Below are 17,945 nucleotides of genomic sequence, written 5' to 3'. Positions count from 1 at the left end.
TCACTGTTGTGGCCTCTCCCGTTGCGGAGCACAGGCTCCGGACGTGCAGGCTCAGCGGCCATGGCTCACGGGCCCAGCCGCTCCGCGGCACGTGGGATCTTCCCGGACCGGGGCATGAACCCGCGTCCCCTGCATCGGCAGGCGGACTCTCAACCACTGCGCCACCAGGGGAGACCCGAGACAGGTAACTTTTCATCTCAGCCTGCAAAAAATCTCTACAGTGTGTGTGACAGGTGTCACAACAGTGGGTAGAGAGAGCTTAGGTTATCACACATCAGCATTTTATAATTTTCAGAAACCCTATAATTTTAAGTCATTCTTAAATTGTTTTAAGTAGACCTATATCAGCACTGCCAGAAGCACACTGCGTTGAACTCTAGTTCCATAATAAGTTAGTGGGTGTTTTAGGTTAAAAACAAAATTCATGATTAAAAAATATTTGGAAACTCCAAGTTAAACAAAGTTGAAATAATTTCTTTAGCATAGAACGGCTCATGTGTTTTTATATGCGAATGGACAAATCTTTAAGAGAGGAAATGTAAGTTGTAATATTTTCTACATGCATGGTCAATACAGATTTGACCATGGAACACTTCTTGTAGCAGGCTGAATGTCTGTCACCCTCCTCCCAAATTTATACACAGAAGCCCTACGCCCCAAAGCGATGGCATCTGAAGATGAGTCCTCCAGGAGGTCATCAGGATCAGATGGGGTCACGAGGGCACGGCCTCATGACGGGATTGGTGCCCTGAGAAGAAGAGGCACCAGAGAGCTTGCTCTCTGGTGGCTCTTTCTCTGTGTGCACACACAGCGAGGGGGCGGGGTGGTGGTGGTGGTGGTGCCCAGCTGCAAGCCAGGAAAAGTCCTCAACAGGACCCGACCATGTGGACCCTGACCTCACTCCCAGTCTCGGGAACTGTGGGAAAATAAACTTCTGCTGTTCAAGTCAGAAGATAAACTTCTGCTGTTGTTATGGCAGCCGGAGCCGAGATTCTTTTATTGTTTTTCAGGGAGTATTTTATGAGAGTAGTATTCAATTAAATAAACGGACACATGCTGATTTAAACAAAGGTTTTTCTCTCACTAATGCTGACACAGGAATAAATCAGATACGTGATTGACATTTCTTTGATATTGAATAAGTCTGGGCAAAAAGCAAATGAATTCAGCATATTTCAAACATATAACAAAACTCTTATTCTTTATATATATATATATATATATATATATATATATATATATATATATATATATATTTTTTTTTTTTTTTTGGTACGCGGGCCTCTCACTGTTGTGGCCTCTCCCGGGCCCAGCCGCTCCGCGGCATGTGGGATCTTCCCGGACCGGGGCACGAACCCGTGTCCCCTGCATCGGCAGGCGGACTCTCAACCACTGCGCCACCAGGGAAGCCCCTCTTATTCTTGATTATTAAGTTTTATTTCTACCGCCATTCTGGATCTAACAAGACAGCGTGGTGTATAAAAGTACTTAACGTTACTTCTAAATAATTCAGCGTCTAGCACCCCATGGGAACCTAACTGACAGAGACACGGCTAAGTGGAAAAGACGTCATTTTGATCCCAGTTCTACCCGCTATAAGCCCTTCTTTATATTTCCGTTTCTTCACCTGATAAATAAGGATAAAACTTATTCTTCCTGCTGTTTACCAAAAAATGGTCATAAATATTAGTAATAGAGGCAAAACAATTGTGAAAAATGTAAATGCAAAATAAAATTTAAATGCAATGACAGTAATTCAAAAATTACACAATTAGAGAAAATTATTTGTCACTCCCTCATTTTATAGATGAGATCAAAAAAATGCTAGTTTTAAAAAAGAGTTAAGGCTCTAATGATATCCAATGAAATCACCAGAGGTATAATTTTTTTCTCTGACATTGTGAAATTACCATTTTAATCTCTCAAAACTACACAGATTATTTACATATGTCTACATTTTAAAGACTAAGATGGTAAATCTAGTTTGTATCCTTAAGAAAACAACTCATCAGACGGAAGAGCGGTTATACTTACACTGATCTCACTGATTTGCTCTCACGTTTCAAGGTAAGGAAGTGAAACTTTGCAATTTTAAACACCTGCTGTTTCCAAACACTCATGGTGCTCACCAGAGAAGCCTTGGTTTCAGAAAGAATAAGCAAGCTCTGCTCCATTTCATCAAAGGGTTTTGAATGCACTTCTTCCTCTGGTGGCCGCTGAGTAAACACACTATAATCTATTTGCCAAAACAAAACGATAGAAACTTGTGTTATCTTCCTTAAAAAGATGAAAACCTTTCTGAAGCATGTAAATTTCAAAGCTGCACACACCTGGCAGTGATACAGGACAAAGGGGACAGTCATATACTTTGGCAATGTTATCAAAACTGAACATGTGCACAGCTTATGACCCAGGACATTCTCTCTCAGGTATAAATCCAACAGAATTATGTACAGAGGCTCTCACTGAAACACACGTACAAGAATATCCTTAGCTAGCACCCTATGCAATAGCCGCGTGCTGGAAAGAGCCCAAATCTCTGTCAACAGGTGAAAGGATAAGTCATGAGATATTCCTGTAATAGAACAGTGTAAAGCAATGAGCGTGAACAAACTATTGTATGACCACAGTAGCTTGATCTGACAAACATTACATTAAGTCAAAGAAACCAGAATAAATATAAGCAAAAGAGACATGCTATATGATTGATTCCATTAGACCAAAACCTGACAAAACTACTGGATGGGGATAGAAATCAAGATACGTTATTTTCACAACAGTGATTTGACTTAAAAGAGATGAAAAATAATAAAAAGAGACGAAAACTGGTTTCGGTATGAAGAAGGACTTAGGCTAAGTTTAAGAAATGAGTAAACATTAAAAATTTTAAGAGTGGAGCAGAATAATGTATAAAATAATATTTAGGTACAACCTGGCTGTCTTGGCATCTTACCAACTCAACAGTCTGAACGGATGACCCAGTAGATGGACAAGTCCAGTCCCTGTCTTCCCCTGACACAGCGACTAATCAAACTAAAAGCAGGTCCTGAAATACTGCGTATCACAATCATAGTACTCAGTGAGCTCCAACTGGCCTTCTACAGAATTTGATATATACTAATCTTTAAAAAATAAAACAATTAAAATCGACCAAACTGAAAGCAAGCTGATGTTAGAGGTAAATTTATTTTGCATAATGGGCTTAAAGGTACTATAGAGAAAAGTGAATAATACCTGAACAGAGCTCACCCTTCTCATTTTCATTCCCACTTCCCAGATGTTTCTAGAAACTACTTCGTATGCCTCAAAGTACTGAGCAACACACACACAAGCACCTTCTCCATCTAGCTCTCTCCGCCATCCTCAGTATTACAGACATATGCACTGGTAACGCATTCTACATCCTGACCTCTAGCTCCCTTCATTCCTTCCATTCCCATACCTTTATCTCTACTCAGTTTCATCAAACTGATGGATGCCCACATTTAAGATCTTGCTATCGCTCCAACTGATCCAACATTTTCACGTGAACTTTCCTTCTCTAGCTGCAATCCGCCCCTACGTCCTCATCGTAAGCTCACCTTTCTTCCTCCACGTTTGAGAGAAACATCCTTTTTCCTTCACTCTCAGGACCCAGCACCACACCAGTCTCGCTACCCTTCAACCCATTCTCAGCTTAAACCTCACGGATCTCGACCGCACCACTGAAATCACTCGTGTCAAGGTCACGACCGGCTCCCACCCTTACACATTCCCCGTCTTCTAAGCTACCAAACCCCCCTTTTGTGCTGCCATCTTCCTCTTCACAGCAGTCGGCAGAGAACTAACTGCCCACTCGCTCTTGCCTCAAACACCATGCTGCCCCAGCGCCTGCATCTTCTTTCGTGAAGACAGAAAGGGCGCTACTGGTGCCTTCCTGGTCAGCCCTCCCTGGCCCTTCACTGCTCACCCTCGGGGCTTCCCTCCACTGCGTCCGCGCTCGCCACCGAAGCACCTCATCCAGTCCCACAGGGCCACCGGTACACAGGCGGATCCAGCGTTTGTATCTTGAGCCCCACGCCCTCCTTTAGCTCCAAGTGTGTGAATCAAACAGCCCACAGGCATCATCTCCACTGGGATGTCTACTAAACCTCTCAACAGTATAACCAAAATTCACACCTGGAGTCCTTCTTTCCACAAACCTGCTGCTCCCCCTTTCTCAGGAAAGGGCAATTCCACTTCCAGTTCTCAAGCCAAAAGCTTAGACACTGTTCTTGACCTCCCGTTCCTCAACCCCTAGCGCTAAGCCAGCACCTGCAAGTCACCAGCGGCGCCTCTGGGAGAAGCCCGCGCTGTGCATGTTTCCCTATTGTCACAACCATCCTAGTTCAAACTAAGACGAACTGCCATAGCTTCCTAGCTGCTCTTCTGCTTCCACACTTCCCTTACATCCACTCATCATTCAACAACTGGAACGCTGTTTTTAAAAATGCAAATCAGATCACGCTACCCCTTTGCTTTCAAACTCTCTGGTAGCTTCATATCACACTAAGAAAACAAACAAAATGTTTTTCCAGACTAAACATGTTCAAAGACTAAATATGATGTGGCCCCTGGCCTCCAGCTCTGAGCCCACTACGTGCTACCCTCTCCTTGGCTCTCCACAGCGGCCTTTCTTCGTCATCAGAAACATCCAACCCATCCCTCAACCAACACCTGTGCAGTAGCGAGTCCCTTTACCTGGAAGGCTCTGCGATGAAATCTCACTTTTCTTGCCGTTCAGGCCTCACTTTAAATATCATCCCAACCCAGTCCCCCCGAGATGCCATCTAAGCTCTCTGCCTCCCGAGACCGCCCCACTAATCCCTTCATACCTCCTATCACTCTCTGTAAATATCTATTTGCCTGTTTATTTCTACCCTTTCTTCCCCAAAATACAAATTCCACATGCTTCTACAATTATTTGTCTTGATCACTGCCTGTCTGGCTCATTGCCTAAAATGTGCCGTTAGCTTTGTTTTTACCTGCTTGGTCAATTTCCGCTTCAACTTCTAGCTTTAAGAATACATCTTCCAAAGTCGTCATGGAAACACCATAAGAAATAACACCCAAATCTGAATGAGTGTCCAGAGCAGCAAATAAACCTAAAGGAGAAACATGGAAGAGCGTTGTGTCATTAGGCACACTACCATGAATTCTTCTAAAATGTCGTTTTAAAATAGCAGACGGCTGAATTTACTGGGCTGGTACAGTGTGCTCAAACTGTTTGGTCTCAGGACCCCGTCAACATTCTTAGAAATTGCTAAGGACCCCAAGGAATGTTTGTTTAGGGAGATATACATCTATTAGACATGCATCATAATATAAATTAAAACTAAGAAATATTTTATAGATAGAATGATGGGCAGAGTACATTACGTTGACACATGTACTTCAATTCAGTTAATTAATGATTCCTTATTCTCAAAAGGAAACCATAGAAAACCGCATAGAAAATTTCTAATTATAGGAATGCTATGGGAATTCTGCATAACGTATCTTCAACAGTAAGAAATATCCTTTTGTTTATTAAGTCATCTGTCAACAGATAAAGGACACTGAGTTTGAGTTCCTCATCAAAAAGCAGAAAACTAAATGTCACAAATAAAATAATTCAAGGGTTTACCGTGTAATAATGTAATTCGTTATGAAATCATGAAACTGGAAAAGAGCTTAGGACTTATACAAACAACTGTGTGTGTGTATACACATTTGTGTGTGTACGTATGTATATATTTGTGTATATGTATATTTATATTCTTATTCCCAGAACAAAAAAAGGGAACAATTTCTTTCTTTCTTGACAATTATTTGTCAAGAAACAATTATTTACGTAAGTTAACACACTAGTTGGAGTTTCTTGCATGCCGTTTATAAAAAAAAGAAATGTTAGCTTACAGCATTTCTGATTTTCAAAAGCAAAATAAAGCAGAAACGGAATATTAACTCTGGCGACCTGCGAGCACGTAAATATTATATAGAAAAATAAACCAAGTAAATTAAGAAAACTCATCCCCAATGCAAGAACCTGGTTCAGCAGTCAAGAAACTGAAAGTAAGGAATACCCGAAAATTTGTCCATGTCCTTGAAAGGCAAGCTATACACAAGCTGCTGGTCACTCTGTTGTAATAAAGTAGCTGCAGGTATATGTTGTTTAACCAGAGAAGAAAGAGATTCCGTGGCACAGCATCTGTCAATATACATGCTAGAGAAAACCAAAAACCATAATTTTTTATGATTACTCAGTCAACAGCCAAAAGTAAATTCTGAATGCTTTAAGCTAAAGTTAGTGCCACACAAAAATGGCTGAAGCACATCATGGCAAAGCTTAAACACAGTAACAATAGCTCAAGAATATAATAAGGAACAAGGCAATAAAGAATGAATGATACCTCAGGCGGTAGCCAATCCCCCATTTACTTTTCAGAAAAATTGAAGAACCAACACATTTTAACATTCCTTGTGATATGACAGCTTTCCTATCTGCAAAAAGAGATTTGCGTTTCAATTTCAGAGTTAGTAACAGCATTAATAATTGGCATTTATATTTTCTGGATTAACCTATGAGGCACCAGTGTATGAGCTCATTAAACTATCACAACAGCCTTGTGAGGAAGGTATAGATTATCATCACCTGCTTTTTCGATGAGAACAGGAAGGCAATAAGAACATGCACAGTTTGCCCACGCTTCACGTGGCTATTAAGTGACAAAGCCAGGGCTTCCACCCAGGCAGTGTAAGTCTACAGTCTACTTTCCTAACTAACATGCTCCAAATGTCTCGGACTCTTCCTATAACGTTACTAACAAGTGCTTTCACAACTTCCTTGACAGCCAAATGTAAAAACGACGAGAAAGCAACAGAAACAAAACGTTAGGTTTTTTTTAAACAAAGATAGCACTGAGAAAATGAATGACATGCCCAATTTATTAGATTGTATCATGAACAGAAAGAGGTTGCTTGGGAACCTCAGAGCCTTGGACCTTGTCGCAGCTACTAAAGTCACGTGCTGGTTTCAACCTGGATTCTTCGGTGTGTGAATGTGTTTAGCACTGGCCTGAGGCCCTTAAGCTTAGGAAGGCCTCTTACGAGGCTGGCTCCTGACCCGTGTCTGGAGACCCGGCTTTGAGCAGGTAAGGCTGGCCCCCGGCACCTGCGCTGCACAGGCAACGCAGCCATGGCTGACACCTGCTTCCTGCTGGGCGGCCGGCAGGTGGCCCGTGTGAGGCAGAGGGTGCCACACGGCCAGCCCCAAGAGCAAAAAACCACCACCCTGGGCGAGAGAACAACCCGCTGCTGCACAGACGGAGCGCACCCTGGCTGACCCCGTGCGGACGGGACTCTCGGAAGCTTGCCTGTTTCTCCCGGACTTTGTCCCATGTGCCTTTGCCCTTTGCTGACTCTGCCCTGTACCCCTTCCATTTCAGTGTAATAACTGACACCCAGGGGTGTGGCTGTGCTGAGTCCTGTGAGCTTTCGTGGCAGATTATTGGACCTCGGGTGGTCAGGGGGACCCCCCAACACAACACAAAAACATGTAAGTTTAAAAAACTGTAATACCTTTTTTTGTGAAGAACGCACAGCTTCTTTATTTATTCCTCAGAATTTAGCATTTCTATGTCTAATCTCCCATTCGGCCCCATGACCTTAACCTTTAAAAATAAAGTAAAAATCTCACCAGCAAGAATGTCAGCTTCATCCATGAAATGAGTACTAAACACTGTCACCCGATTAGCTTTTCTGTATTTAAGAAGATTCCAAACAATATGACGCGAACAAGGGTCCATCCCAGCTGTCGGTTCATCCAGCAACAGTACCTGTGTGCAAACGGGTGGGCAAGGCAGGGAATCCTCAGGAAAACTAAAATATATAAAATTCATGCAGACCCTGCAAACCTTCCCCACTTAAAGTTACTCTATCCAATCAGAAATGTATTAGGTCTGAGTTTTCCACTCATATGTGAGTTAGCATAAATTTAAAAAACTATCGGTTTGGCATATGAATACCTTCTTTGGTTTAATTTTAAAATACAAATGTCTGTAATGTATAAGACATAAGTATAATAACAATCAGATAGACAAACTAAAAAACAAAACACCGACTATTTCGCTTTTACCTGAACAATTAAATTTTGTAGATGTAACAACTGCTCGTTAGAGAGTTATGCTCTGTATTAGTTCAGGGAAAGAAATTTATTTTAAGACTATTTTTAATTTTGAAAATGTGGTGGTGGGGATTGGGAGGAAGATAAATTGACTCAAAGCCTGAACCACAGTCCTCCCTAAGCTACAGCAGCAGGGCGTGTGGCAGGATGGTGGGCACCCAGGGGGCTCCCGGCCACAGGTGTGCACCTGGCAGCTTTCTAACACTGCGCAAAGCAGTGACCAGCTGGTTCTCTGTTTCTGCCAGACAGAGGAGAGCACAAAACAGACCAAATAATCAAATCAACAGAACAGTGAAAAACGGAACTGTTCGTTTGATTTTGTTCTTATTTTTAAATTTTTATTATAACCATTACAAATGTATAGAAAACTGAAGAGAATAATAAACATAACAATACTTTTATAGCCACCACTGAACTTTAACGAATGTTATTTTACTTCAGATCCTCTCTCAGAGAAATAAATCTCTGCAGGTATAAAGAAAGTCAGTCCTATCCGTTCCCCTTCCGAGAGATGGCCACTAAATTAAAGATGCTGTATATCTTTCTGACTTCAGTTTTAAAACCTTATTACTATAATTACATCCATAATAACGTATAGTATTTTATGTATGTTTAACATTTATACAATGTGTGTATGTGTATCTTTCTACAACCACTTTTTAATTCAACATAATTTAAAATTATCTCATCAATGACACTATATCCGCTTACCTTTGGATCCCCAAGAACAGCGATTCCTACAGACAGCTTTCTTTTCTGGCCACCACTTAACTTTCTGGCCTGATTATCTTTGATAGCCTGCATGTCTAAATCCAGTAAAACCTTCTGCACCTATGAAAGTAAAGTGTCAATAAACGTTTTTTAAATCAAATCATTTACATAATTATCAATATTAGTTTTTAAGTGTTCTAATTTTAATGTCAACTTTTAAAATGTTCTTTTAGTCCAGAACTTAATTTTGACATATATCCATGTATAATTTTGAAATAACAGCTAAAAGGATTCCTGATGGGAAGGTCTGCTGTACTTCTGTGACCCCTGGGTGGTGGGAGGGGATCAGTGCAAAGGCTCCGTGTGTGTCCGTGTGGCAGGGGAAGGGGGTGGAGGCGAAAAGAAAAGAAAAGAAAAGAAACACCTATATTGAGAGATTAGAATCCTCCAGATGAAACAAGGACTATTTCCTATGTGCTAAAACTTTTGCTCCAAGTTCTAATTCTTTATAATGACTTTCTGTTTACTGGCTCAGAACAAGTTTTATATTTAGATTTTCAAGCATAAGGTTACTAATTTACAGCAAATAAAAGTAAAGATTTCTATATAAATAACATACTTCTTGTATTATATTATTGGCTGGTACTCCTTTGATTGAAGCCAAAATGGATAAGTTTTCTTCTACTGTCAAAACATCAAAGTGTATATCTAACTGTGGACAAATGCCAATCATTTTTCTTGCTTCAAACATTTCATCTATTTCTGAGACTCTGTGTCCATATACAGATGCAAACCCTAAAAGCAAAATATATGTATTTACATTAAATATATTAAGAATCAAAAAGTATATATGTTTTAGTATATACTAATAATTTAGTTATTTGTATGTAATAGACATAAAATAAGAGTCAATATAAATTTGGAGGACACAACGCACCCTCATTTCCATACTGGTGGAAATCACCATCATACTGGTGATTTGCTGCCACGTATATTCCAATCTCATTTTCCTTCAATTTCAGGGCATATTACAGAGTGGAAAGAGCAAAGAACCATAAGTTTAATACTAAACAAAATTATCTATTGGTGCATTAACTAATATTCCAGGAACAATTTTCCCTCATTTCCAGGCATTATGCAACAGTAAAGAGAACAAAGAACTTAAAATTTACTCCTAACCAGCTGCGTGGCCTTGAGAAAATCACTTAATCTAAATCCAAGCTTTTTTCTTCTATAAACTGAATACTAATATATCCCCCTTTACTTAAGAACTATTAAACCAATGTGCTAATGTATGGAGAATTGTAACAAAAATAATAAATCCTTATATGAATGAAAGGTATTATAATTACCCTCAAAGAGTGACACAGAGATAAGCAACAAAATCAAACTAATTTTAGAAGTGAAACTACATCTAAAAAGATGCAGAATCAGGGCTTCCCTGGTGGCGCAGTGGTTGAGAGTCTGCCTGCCGATGCAGGAGACACGGGTTCGTGCTCCGGTCCGGGAAGATCCCACATGCTGCAGAGCGGCTGGGCCCGTGAGCCATGGCCGCTGAGCCTGCGCATCCGGAGCCTGTGCTCCGCAACGGGAAAGGCCACAGCAGTGAGAGGCCCGCGTACCGCAAAAAAAGATGCAGAATCAATACACGGAAGTTTGGCCCTTTCTTAAATTAAAATATTTATTGTTCTGCCACTCTATTTGGTTACTGTGGAAAAATGGAGCTGCTGTACTGAATTCTCATCTACAGGGCAGTCACATGTAACAATTATACGTTTGAGGCATTGCTCTTACAAATCTATTTTAGGAGATTGTACTGACACTCGTCATTCTTTCCTTTTGAACTACTGTTGGATACTTAGAAGTCTTTATTTTCTCAACCAAAATGTCTATGGGCCTCATTTAATTTCCAATTAATTACTGATTTATCCTTCCTTGAAAATGAACAGTAAAGAAAAACACAAGTAAAATGCCTGATAAAACAGGCACAAAAGTAGGTCCTCCTTATTAAATATGACTGAGTCACTTTTATTTTCTATTGAAGAGAAAACAAGTGTGTGTAATCAAAAAAAAAGAAAAATATCTTTACAGACACAGAAGTTGATCCCAAATCAGTGACAAAAATCAATCGGTACATATCACAAGGATAAATAATTACCATGGTACCTTAGTTAATAACCCTAATAAAACAAAGTAAGGGATTTTTCTCTTTAAGTCAAAAAAACTCACCATCCGAAGGTGGGCACAGTCCACAAAGAATATTCATCAATGTACTCTTTCCTGTTCCACTGTGGCCAAGTAACGCAGTAATCTGACCCTCATATATGTCAAAGGATAAACCTAGTTCAGGGAAAAAGGAGAAGTCTCAAATGTGATTCTTATTTCTGTTGAGCCATGTAAGACAATACACAATACTTGAGCAACCTTGAAAGAAGTCAATAAATTTAAAGACAGATTTAAAGTTACCGGCATATTTAATAACATAATATTTAATATTATAACACAATAATAATTCTTTGTTATAGTCAATGGTATGAACAATAAGAAAAATGATACAAAATAAGCTTTTTCTTTTTTTATTACACTAACCGATTTAGAGGGGGCACAAAACATGGCGGGGGGGATTTCTGTGTACCCCCTTTGGGGAACTTCCGAGGGAATTAAAACAAAAGGACAGACAAAAATTTGTTCCCAAGGGTACTTAGAGGCATGTTAAATCTACTGGCAAAAAACCAGAAATTAACCAATAGCTTGGAAAAGGCTAAGTAAATGCTTTAAAAGTTCAATTTAAACAGGAGTAAAGTAGAATGAATATCACCAGATGGATGTGTCAGTGTTTGAAAGGGGACAGCAGAAAGGGGGCTGAAAACCCAGCTTCAAATAACTATAACCCCTGATCTGATGAAGGTGATCTCACGCTGATAGCATCCCAAGACCTGCAGGCCAGACGCAGCTTCAACTCCTGCCTGAGTGCCCAGCCTGCCAGCCCCGCCCTACAGATTTCAGACTTGTCAAGCCCCACAGTCGTGTGAACCAATGCCTCAAAAATCATCTTCCCCCCTCCCCGCCCGCCCCTCCCCACAGTGCCCTCACTCTCTATGTGTGTATATATATTCTAACGATTCTGAAGAACCCTGACGGACACACTGCTAAACACGCCACAACTGTCAGGACAGCTCCCTGTGACAAAGAACTATCAGACCCAAAACGTCAATAGTGCCAAGGCTGAGAAACCCTGTGTGAGGACAAAAGGAAAAAAAAAAAAAAGGAACTACCATGTATACACATGCTAATAATAAAATGAAAAAGGACACAGATTTGTTCAAAGAGTTGACTATTTTTCATCTCGATAGATATTACTTTTTTCTTTTACTACTTTGATGCTAAGTTTTATTATGACCATTAGTCACATAAATAAATGGAAGTATCCCTAAAGGAAAGAGAGAAAATTGTGGTAAAGAATTTAAATTTCCCACAAACTACGTACGTTGTTTTTCCATTTGTACTTTAATGCTATGGACTGAACACTAGGAAAGCTACTTACTTCTCAAAGCCTCCACATTTTCACCTTTCTTTCTGTATGTCTTCTGAATACCACTGATTCTGAAAAACACCATTTTCTACTTTATAAGTATTTAAAGCAATCTATAAGTACGTGTTTCCATGTATAATATTTTTAATCAAAGCTGTCATATTTAACGGGAATAATAATAAAGCATCTTCCTACTAAAACAATAAACCAAGGAAATCTGACAATAATAATAAAAGTGTTTTAAAGAAACTACAAGAGAAAAGTATAGTATTCCTCTCCATTTTAAGTGTTATTCATTCATTTTTCAATGATAAGCCAACTTCTAAAAAGAAACTGGAACATTTGACTCAAGCAATTTATAGATTTCTTATTTCACATTTGATTCTTTTCTGTTTGTAATTAATCAATACTTGTTTATCAGTTAAGGGAGATTAAAAACCGAGTGCTATTTCACATCAGCACTTGTCTATAAATGTGAAGTGATTCTCTCCTTCCACTTTAAATGTTTTACATAATTTTTGAAGGAATGAATGGTCTTGTTCAGCAGTTTAAATTTTACTCTTAAGAAGGCAGACCGCCAGCCCACTGACTGCATCTTAAATATCTAACTCTCCCTTGCTTTTATACATTTTTCTTAAATTTAAAAAACACAAATTACACTCCACTTTTTCTTGCACTTTTATTTCTTTTCTCGGTCTCATTATTTTTTTAATTTGGTTTTGACTGAACTAGAAGGAACAGTAATGAATTTCCTTCATTCTCAGAAATTAAGTTGATGTGACAAGTTAATTATGTCACGATTTCTAAGGGTCTATGAAATCAACAGAGCACAATTTAGTGTGGTATATATCTCAGACAATGTAGCCTGAATAAAAATAGAAAGTTAATGTTTATTCTGTTTTAATCTACATAATGAGGAAACTTTAAAATAGCTTAATTTTATAAATACTAGGTTTTATTACTTTTAAAAATTTCTATTCAAACATAAAATTTCAAACCTAGCAGCAACCTTATTCTAAATGGCCGCAAAGAAAATAAAAACTTAAAAGAGAATTAGCCCTTAATACTGGTTTTTAAAAAAGCATGAAATGTGCACCAAATCTCCAAAGACACCATACTTACATGCATTATTTAAAAGATAGGATTTAAATGTGGCATGTTCCATGAGCAGTTCTTAGACCTAAACTGCCAAAGATTAAATCATACCTTATGGCTTCTTTTCCTATAAATTCTGAAGAAACAGGCTCAACAATTTCACTAAAACTAATATTCCCACTAACATTGCCCTCCGATAACTCCTTATAATTTCTTCTGCTCTTTGACCAATATGATGGCTTCAAAAAATAAAACGATGATCTCCGTAAACCAAATTCTCCTGGAAAAAAAAAACAAACCTGAGTTATCCTAACAAATTATTTCTGAAAACTAGTTATTAAATCATAAAGGCAGTCTGTGAAACCTAAGACAACCTAGATCTAAAGTTTAGACATAAAATACTAAATCGATAATGTGTGAAAAATAAAAGTTTTACTGACAACTCTTGTCCATAAATAGTTTCAGAGTTGCTGAGAGTCTAGGGAACATAAACGTAAGCAAAGTACATTTTCTGCCCTACAGAAACTTACATCGTTAGGACTACATGTACATACTAAACGGCTAAAACACAACGTACAGCATGAGGCGTGCCACGCACAGTGCTTAATAAGAGTTCAGAAGAGGAAAAGTTTACATCTGGATAGCCTGAAGGCTTGAATGAGTATCAGCTTAGTGTTTGAAAACAGACAGTATTCAGAAAAGTTGATATTGTTCATAAAGAAGGCTTTTTAGAACTAGGAGAAAAACACAGCCAGCCACCAGGACCGACACAGGAGACTTAGCTCTGCCTGCCCACACAAGCATGTACGTATTTTCTCCCTTTCTCCCCAAGGAAGCGACCCTTGCCGTCCTTTCTAACATCCACCCCTCCTCTAGACGAGCGCATGTTTCAAAGGGCTCTGATCCCAACGACAGAGAGATGCCAGTGGACCTAATGAGCCCCTGGCAGGCTCTGGTGGCTGCTACCACTGCAGCCACAAGCAGGTGCCAACCAGACAGGAGCGAAGGGTTTACTGGGGGAAAGGCAACCTCTCCCTCTTCCTCTGGATGGGAACAAAGAAGCACAACCCCGTGCAGCCAGGAGGAGAGCAAACCTGCCAGATTGAGACCAAGAGGCAAGAACACGGAGAAAGTGGGTCCCTGATGACACAGCTGAGCAAGTCCAACTGACCTGGGGTCCATCCTATCTTTGGACTTTAAATAGAACGCTTGATTTCCTTCTTGTTTAAGACAACTAAAGAGGTTCTCTGTTATGGGTAGCTAAAAATAATGTAACGGATACACTGCAGATGTGTTTAAATAGATAAATAGGACCGTGTGGATGGATGCAAAATACAATACAGAGGGGCACAGTGGCTAAGAAGTGACTAAATACATAAAAGCAGTGTGGAGGAAATTAACATATAACAAGTTTCTACTTGATTCACCAGGCTATGCCCACCCAGCAAGGTGTCTGAGCAGGAGATTAGCTTGATTAGAGGGAACGGTGAGGTTCTTAGACAGACGTGAGGTAGGCAGTTAGATGGAAGCTGCCACGGCGGTCTAGACTAGCAGAGCCCACCATGCCTTCCTGCAACTACAGAAACGTCCTCACCTGAGCTCTGCAGTGTGGTGACTCACAGCCAGGAGTGGCTGCCGAGCACCTGGCCTGTGGCCTGCGCTACCGAGAAGGAACTGTTAGCTTATTTGATTCGAAGTAACTCAAGTTTTAAAAGCCACACCTGTCTTTCCATATAAGACTGCAGGTCTGGCACACAGACAAAATGAATGAGGAACTCAGGGGGAAAAGGAAAGGGGGTGTTGGATATTTAGTAATATTTTGAATCCGCACAAGTTTGCTGTCGGTGCAGGATGAGGGATGTGGGGAATGGGAGGGGTCACCAGGTTGCTCGTGGTGTCGGAGCTTATCGGGTGAAATAACAAAACACTGTAGCCGAAACGATGGACGTGGGGAAGGACTGAGTTAAGGAGTTCAATGAGGGACTGAAGGCTTTCAAAACAAACTGATCTCTTTTCACCCACAATCTCCTTATACATTCACTAGCAGTTAATGAATAAGGTACGAAATATACTTATTTAAAATTAAATTAAAAGCTGTAACAGCGAATACGACTTAGAAGAAAATTTTTTTAATTAAGTTAACCTTATGTGGGCAAAGAAACCTAAATATCTCTACCGTAAAATCCAATAACTACCTGCATACCTGGAATGACTTGATCAAGATAGACAGCCAGAAGGACATAGAATATGCTGTTAAGCGCCAGCATGATAATAGTAATAATCAGAGGATACGGCCCTTCAGTCAAATTAGAAAATAGAGCACCTTCATTAGAATCTTCTAAATGCATGACCTGAAAAACAGAAACACCAACTTTATTATATAAAAATGATAACATATTTTATCATTTTATAAAATAGCTAACACTATTTAGAGCTTCTCATAATATCCAGAGTCAGTAAACTGGGCCTTTGAACAGATTAAACAGTCTCCACCAAACTGGTAACGTGAGTTTATAAAGAAAACAGTAAACGTGAGTTTACTACAGCAACCCCTTTCAACCATGTTTTCAATGCTGTGCTTCTAAAACCAGTATACATCTATTCTTGGGGCATGTGCAATAATTCTAGTGCTATGATTATCAAATGAAATAAAAACTAATGCAAACAAAAGGGTTATGGTCCACAGAGAAGTCAGACAAATTAAGTGTTAGAGGATAAACTTATGGTCAGCACCTTTCAACACTGAAAAGGGAGAAGGTACTATAATTAATTAACACAGCTATTAAATTATTCATAGTAGATACAGGTGATAGAGCAGAAGGACAGCAGTAGAGGCTGAGGCCTCGTTTAGGTCTCAGCCCTGCCAATAAGTAAATAAACTTTAATTATGCTGTTCTGGAATTCAGTCTCATCTGTGAAATGAAGGTGAATTAAATGACATTCAAAGTCCCTCCCACTCAACAAAAACCTATGAATCTATAATTCTCCCTTCCTAAGGGGACTCAGTGGACTCTCGAAACATGTAATAACAGCTCTTAGGTCTCAAATAATTAAAATTCGTTTAACTCAATATTCATAAACAAGCAAAGTCTCACAAATAAGAAGTCTATCCAGCCAACATGAATAATCTCTTGTATTAAGTAATTACATTTTTTCTTTACACATTAACCAAATTTGTGTTCTAATACATAAAGCAGTTTCTTATAAGAATTTTCCCCTTAGAACCTGACTGCCCCGTAAAGACAAATAAAAATCAAATTTGTAAATCTAAATACTATTTAGGTAAAGATAATCTCATGAATGTTGGACCTATAAAATCCACAAGGTACTACTTTCACTACTACAGTCAAGAAAAATTTGTTCTGCTTCACACACAATTTTCTCCCAGGTGCACATGTGAGCTAAATTTACAACAGGGAGCAATAAATCCAGGCCACAGAGCAATCTAGATTGCCTGACGCATAAACCCATGACTTCTAACAAACTGAGTTACTGCAGTGAAACAGATTATTGAGATACACTAAAGTGAAAAGTGGAGAACTTATTTATAAACAGGTCATATAAATAAAAAACTTTAAAAATGGAGAAAATATAAACGAAACCAATATAAAATGTACTCCAATATTCAAGTATCATTCCTTTTTCATGTTGAAAATTTTAAATAATTTTTTTTGCAAACTAAGGGCAGTATGCATGGTAGTATAATATGCTGCACGGAAGTGGAGAGAAAAGAAAATACTTAGTGAAAGCAAGATATGTATATTACCTACCTGTGCAATACCAATCAAAAAAGTACACTGACAGAAGGGACTAAGAAGCCACACTAAAGATTTGGGAAAACTTTCCACGAGGACTATCAAAAGGCCAACAAATCCAAGAGACACAGTGACTAAAAATTCAACTATTCCCACATGTTTTGATTTTTTAAAAAGAGGCGTCAGCATTAAAGCAAAAAATACCTGTAAGATATAAGGTTTTAAGGTTAAAGCATTGTTCATATACACTGGTATGAAAACAAAATTAAATTTTCCTTGTGAAAGAACAAGTTATTTTCATTAGAAAATACATTCATTAAAATACAATTAATTTCTAAAGGCCATGGTGAGATATTTAATTTTCATACAAATAGTGCTCTACATTAAAAATTTAAACCGACAAATATTAAAAACTGCAGTTTATCTATGTAATAGGCAAACATGATCATCTCAGCACTGTAGAAACCATAAACCACCGTGTGTTTCTGCAGTTAGATACAGACAAATATGAACAAAACAGTATGTCAACAAGCTTTTACACAGAGCCCATCTTTTCAACTTCACGTGTTGACAAGAAACAGAGCCAGTTAAAAACCAGGCAATTATATAGAGGAGCATATCAGCTATTTGTAAATTATCATGTTAAACAGCAGGAATGGGACTTCCCTGG

At 39.0% G+C, this 17,945-nt stretch overlaps 1 protein-coding gene across 5 annotated transcripts in view; it reads right to left on the bottom strand.

Annotated features, from left to right (window-relative positions):
* Positions 1-17,945, bottom strand: part of ABCA5 (ATP binding cassette subfamily A member 5) — a 67,025-nt gene that overhangs the window by 29,181 nt on the left and 19,899 nt on the right. For all 5 annotated transcript variants that reach the window (XM_022589781.2, XM_089901707.1, XM_089901708.1 and 2 more), the window contains 12 exons: positions 17,291-17,479; positions 15,724-15,871; positions 13,632-13,800; positions 12,438-12,496; positions 11,123-11,233; positions 9,513-9,688; positions 8,894-9,013; positions 7,697-7,835; positions 6,411-6,501; positions 6,084-6,223; positions 5,004-5,123; positions 2,035-2,236 (listed from right to left, as the gene is read on the bottom strand). In XM_022589781.2, the coding sequence (XP_022445489.1) occupies positions 2,035-2,236; positions 5,004-5,123; positions 6,084-6,223; positions 6,411-6,501; positions 7,697-7,835; positions 8,894-9,013; positions 9,513-9,688; positions 11,123-11,233; positions 12,438-12,496; positions 13,632-13,800; positions 15,724-15,871; positions 17,291-17,479 (1,664 nt within the window). The remainder of the gene's footprint in view (positions 1-2,034; positions 2,237-5,003; positions 5,124-6,083; positions 6,224-6,410; positions 6,502-7,696; positions 7,836-8,893; positions 9,014-9,512; positions 9,689-11,122; positions 11,234-12,437; positions 12,497-13,631; positions 13,801-15,723; positions 15,872-17,290; positions 17,480-17,945) is intronic.

The sequence above is a fragment of the Delphinapterus leucas genome, chromosome 19, assembly GCF_059928025.1.
Source record: "Delphinapterus leucas isolate spDelLeu-1000000601 "Yukka" chromosome 19, BTC_Dleu_Yukka2, whole genome shotgun sequence".
Taxonomy (NCBI): Eukaryota; Metazoa; Chordata; class Mammalia; order Artiodactyla; family Monodontidae; genus Delphinapterus; species Delphinapterus leucas.
This window is presented reverse-complemented; position numbering and strand designations above follow the sequence as displayed.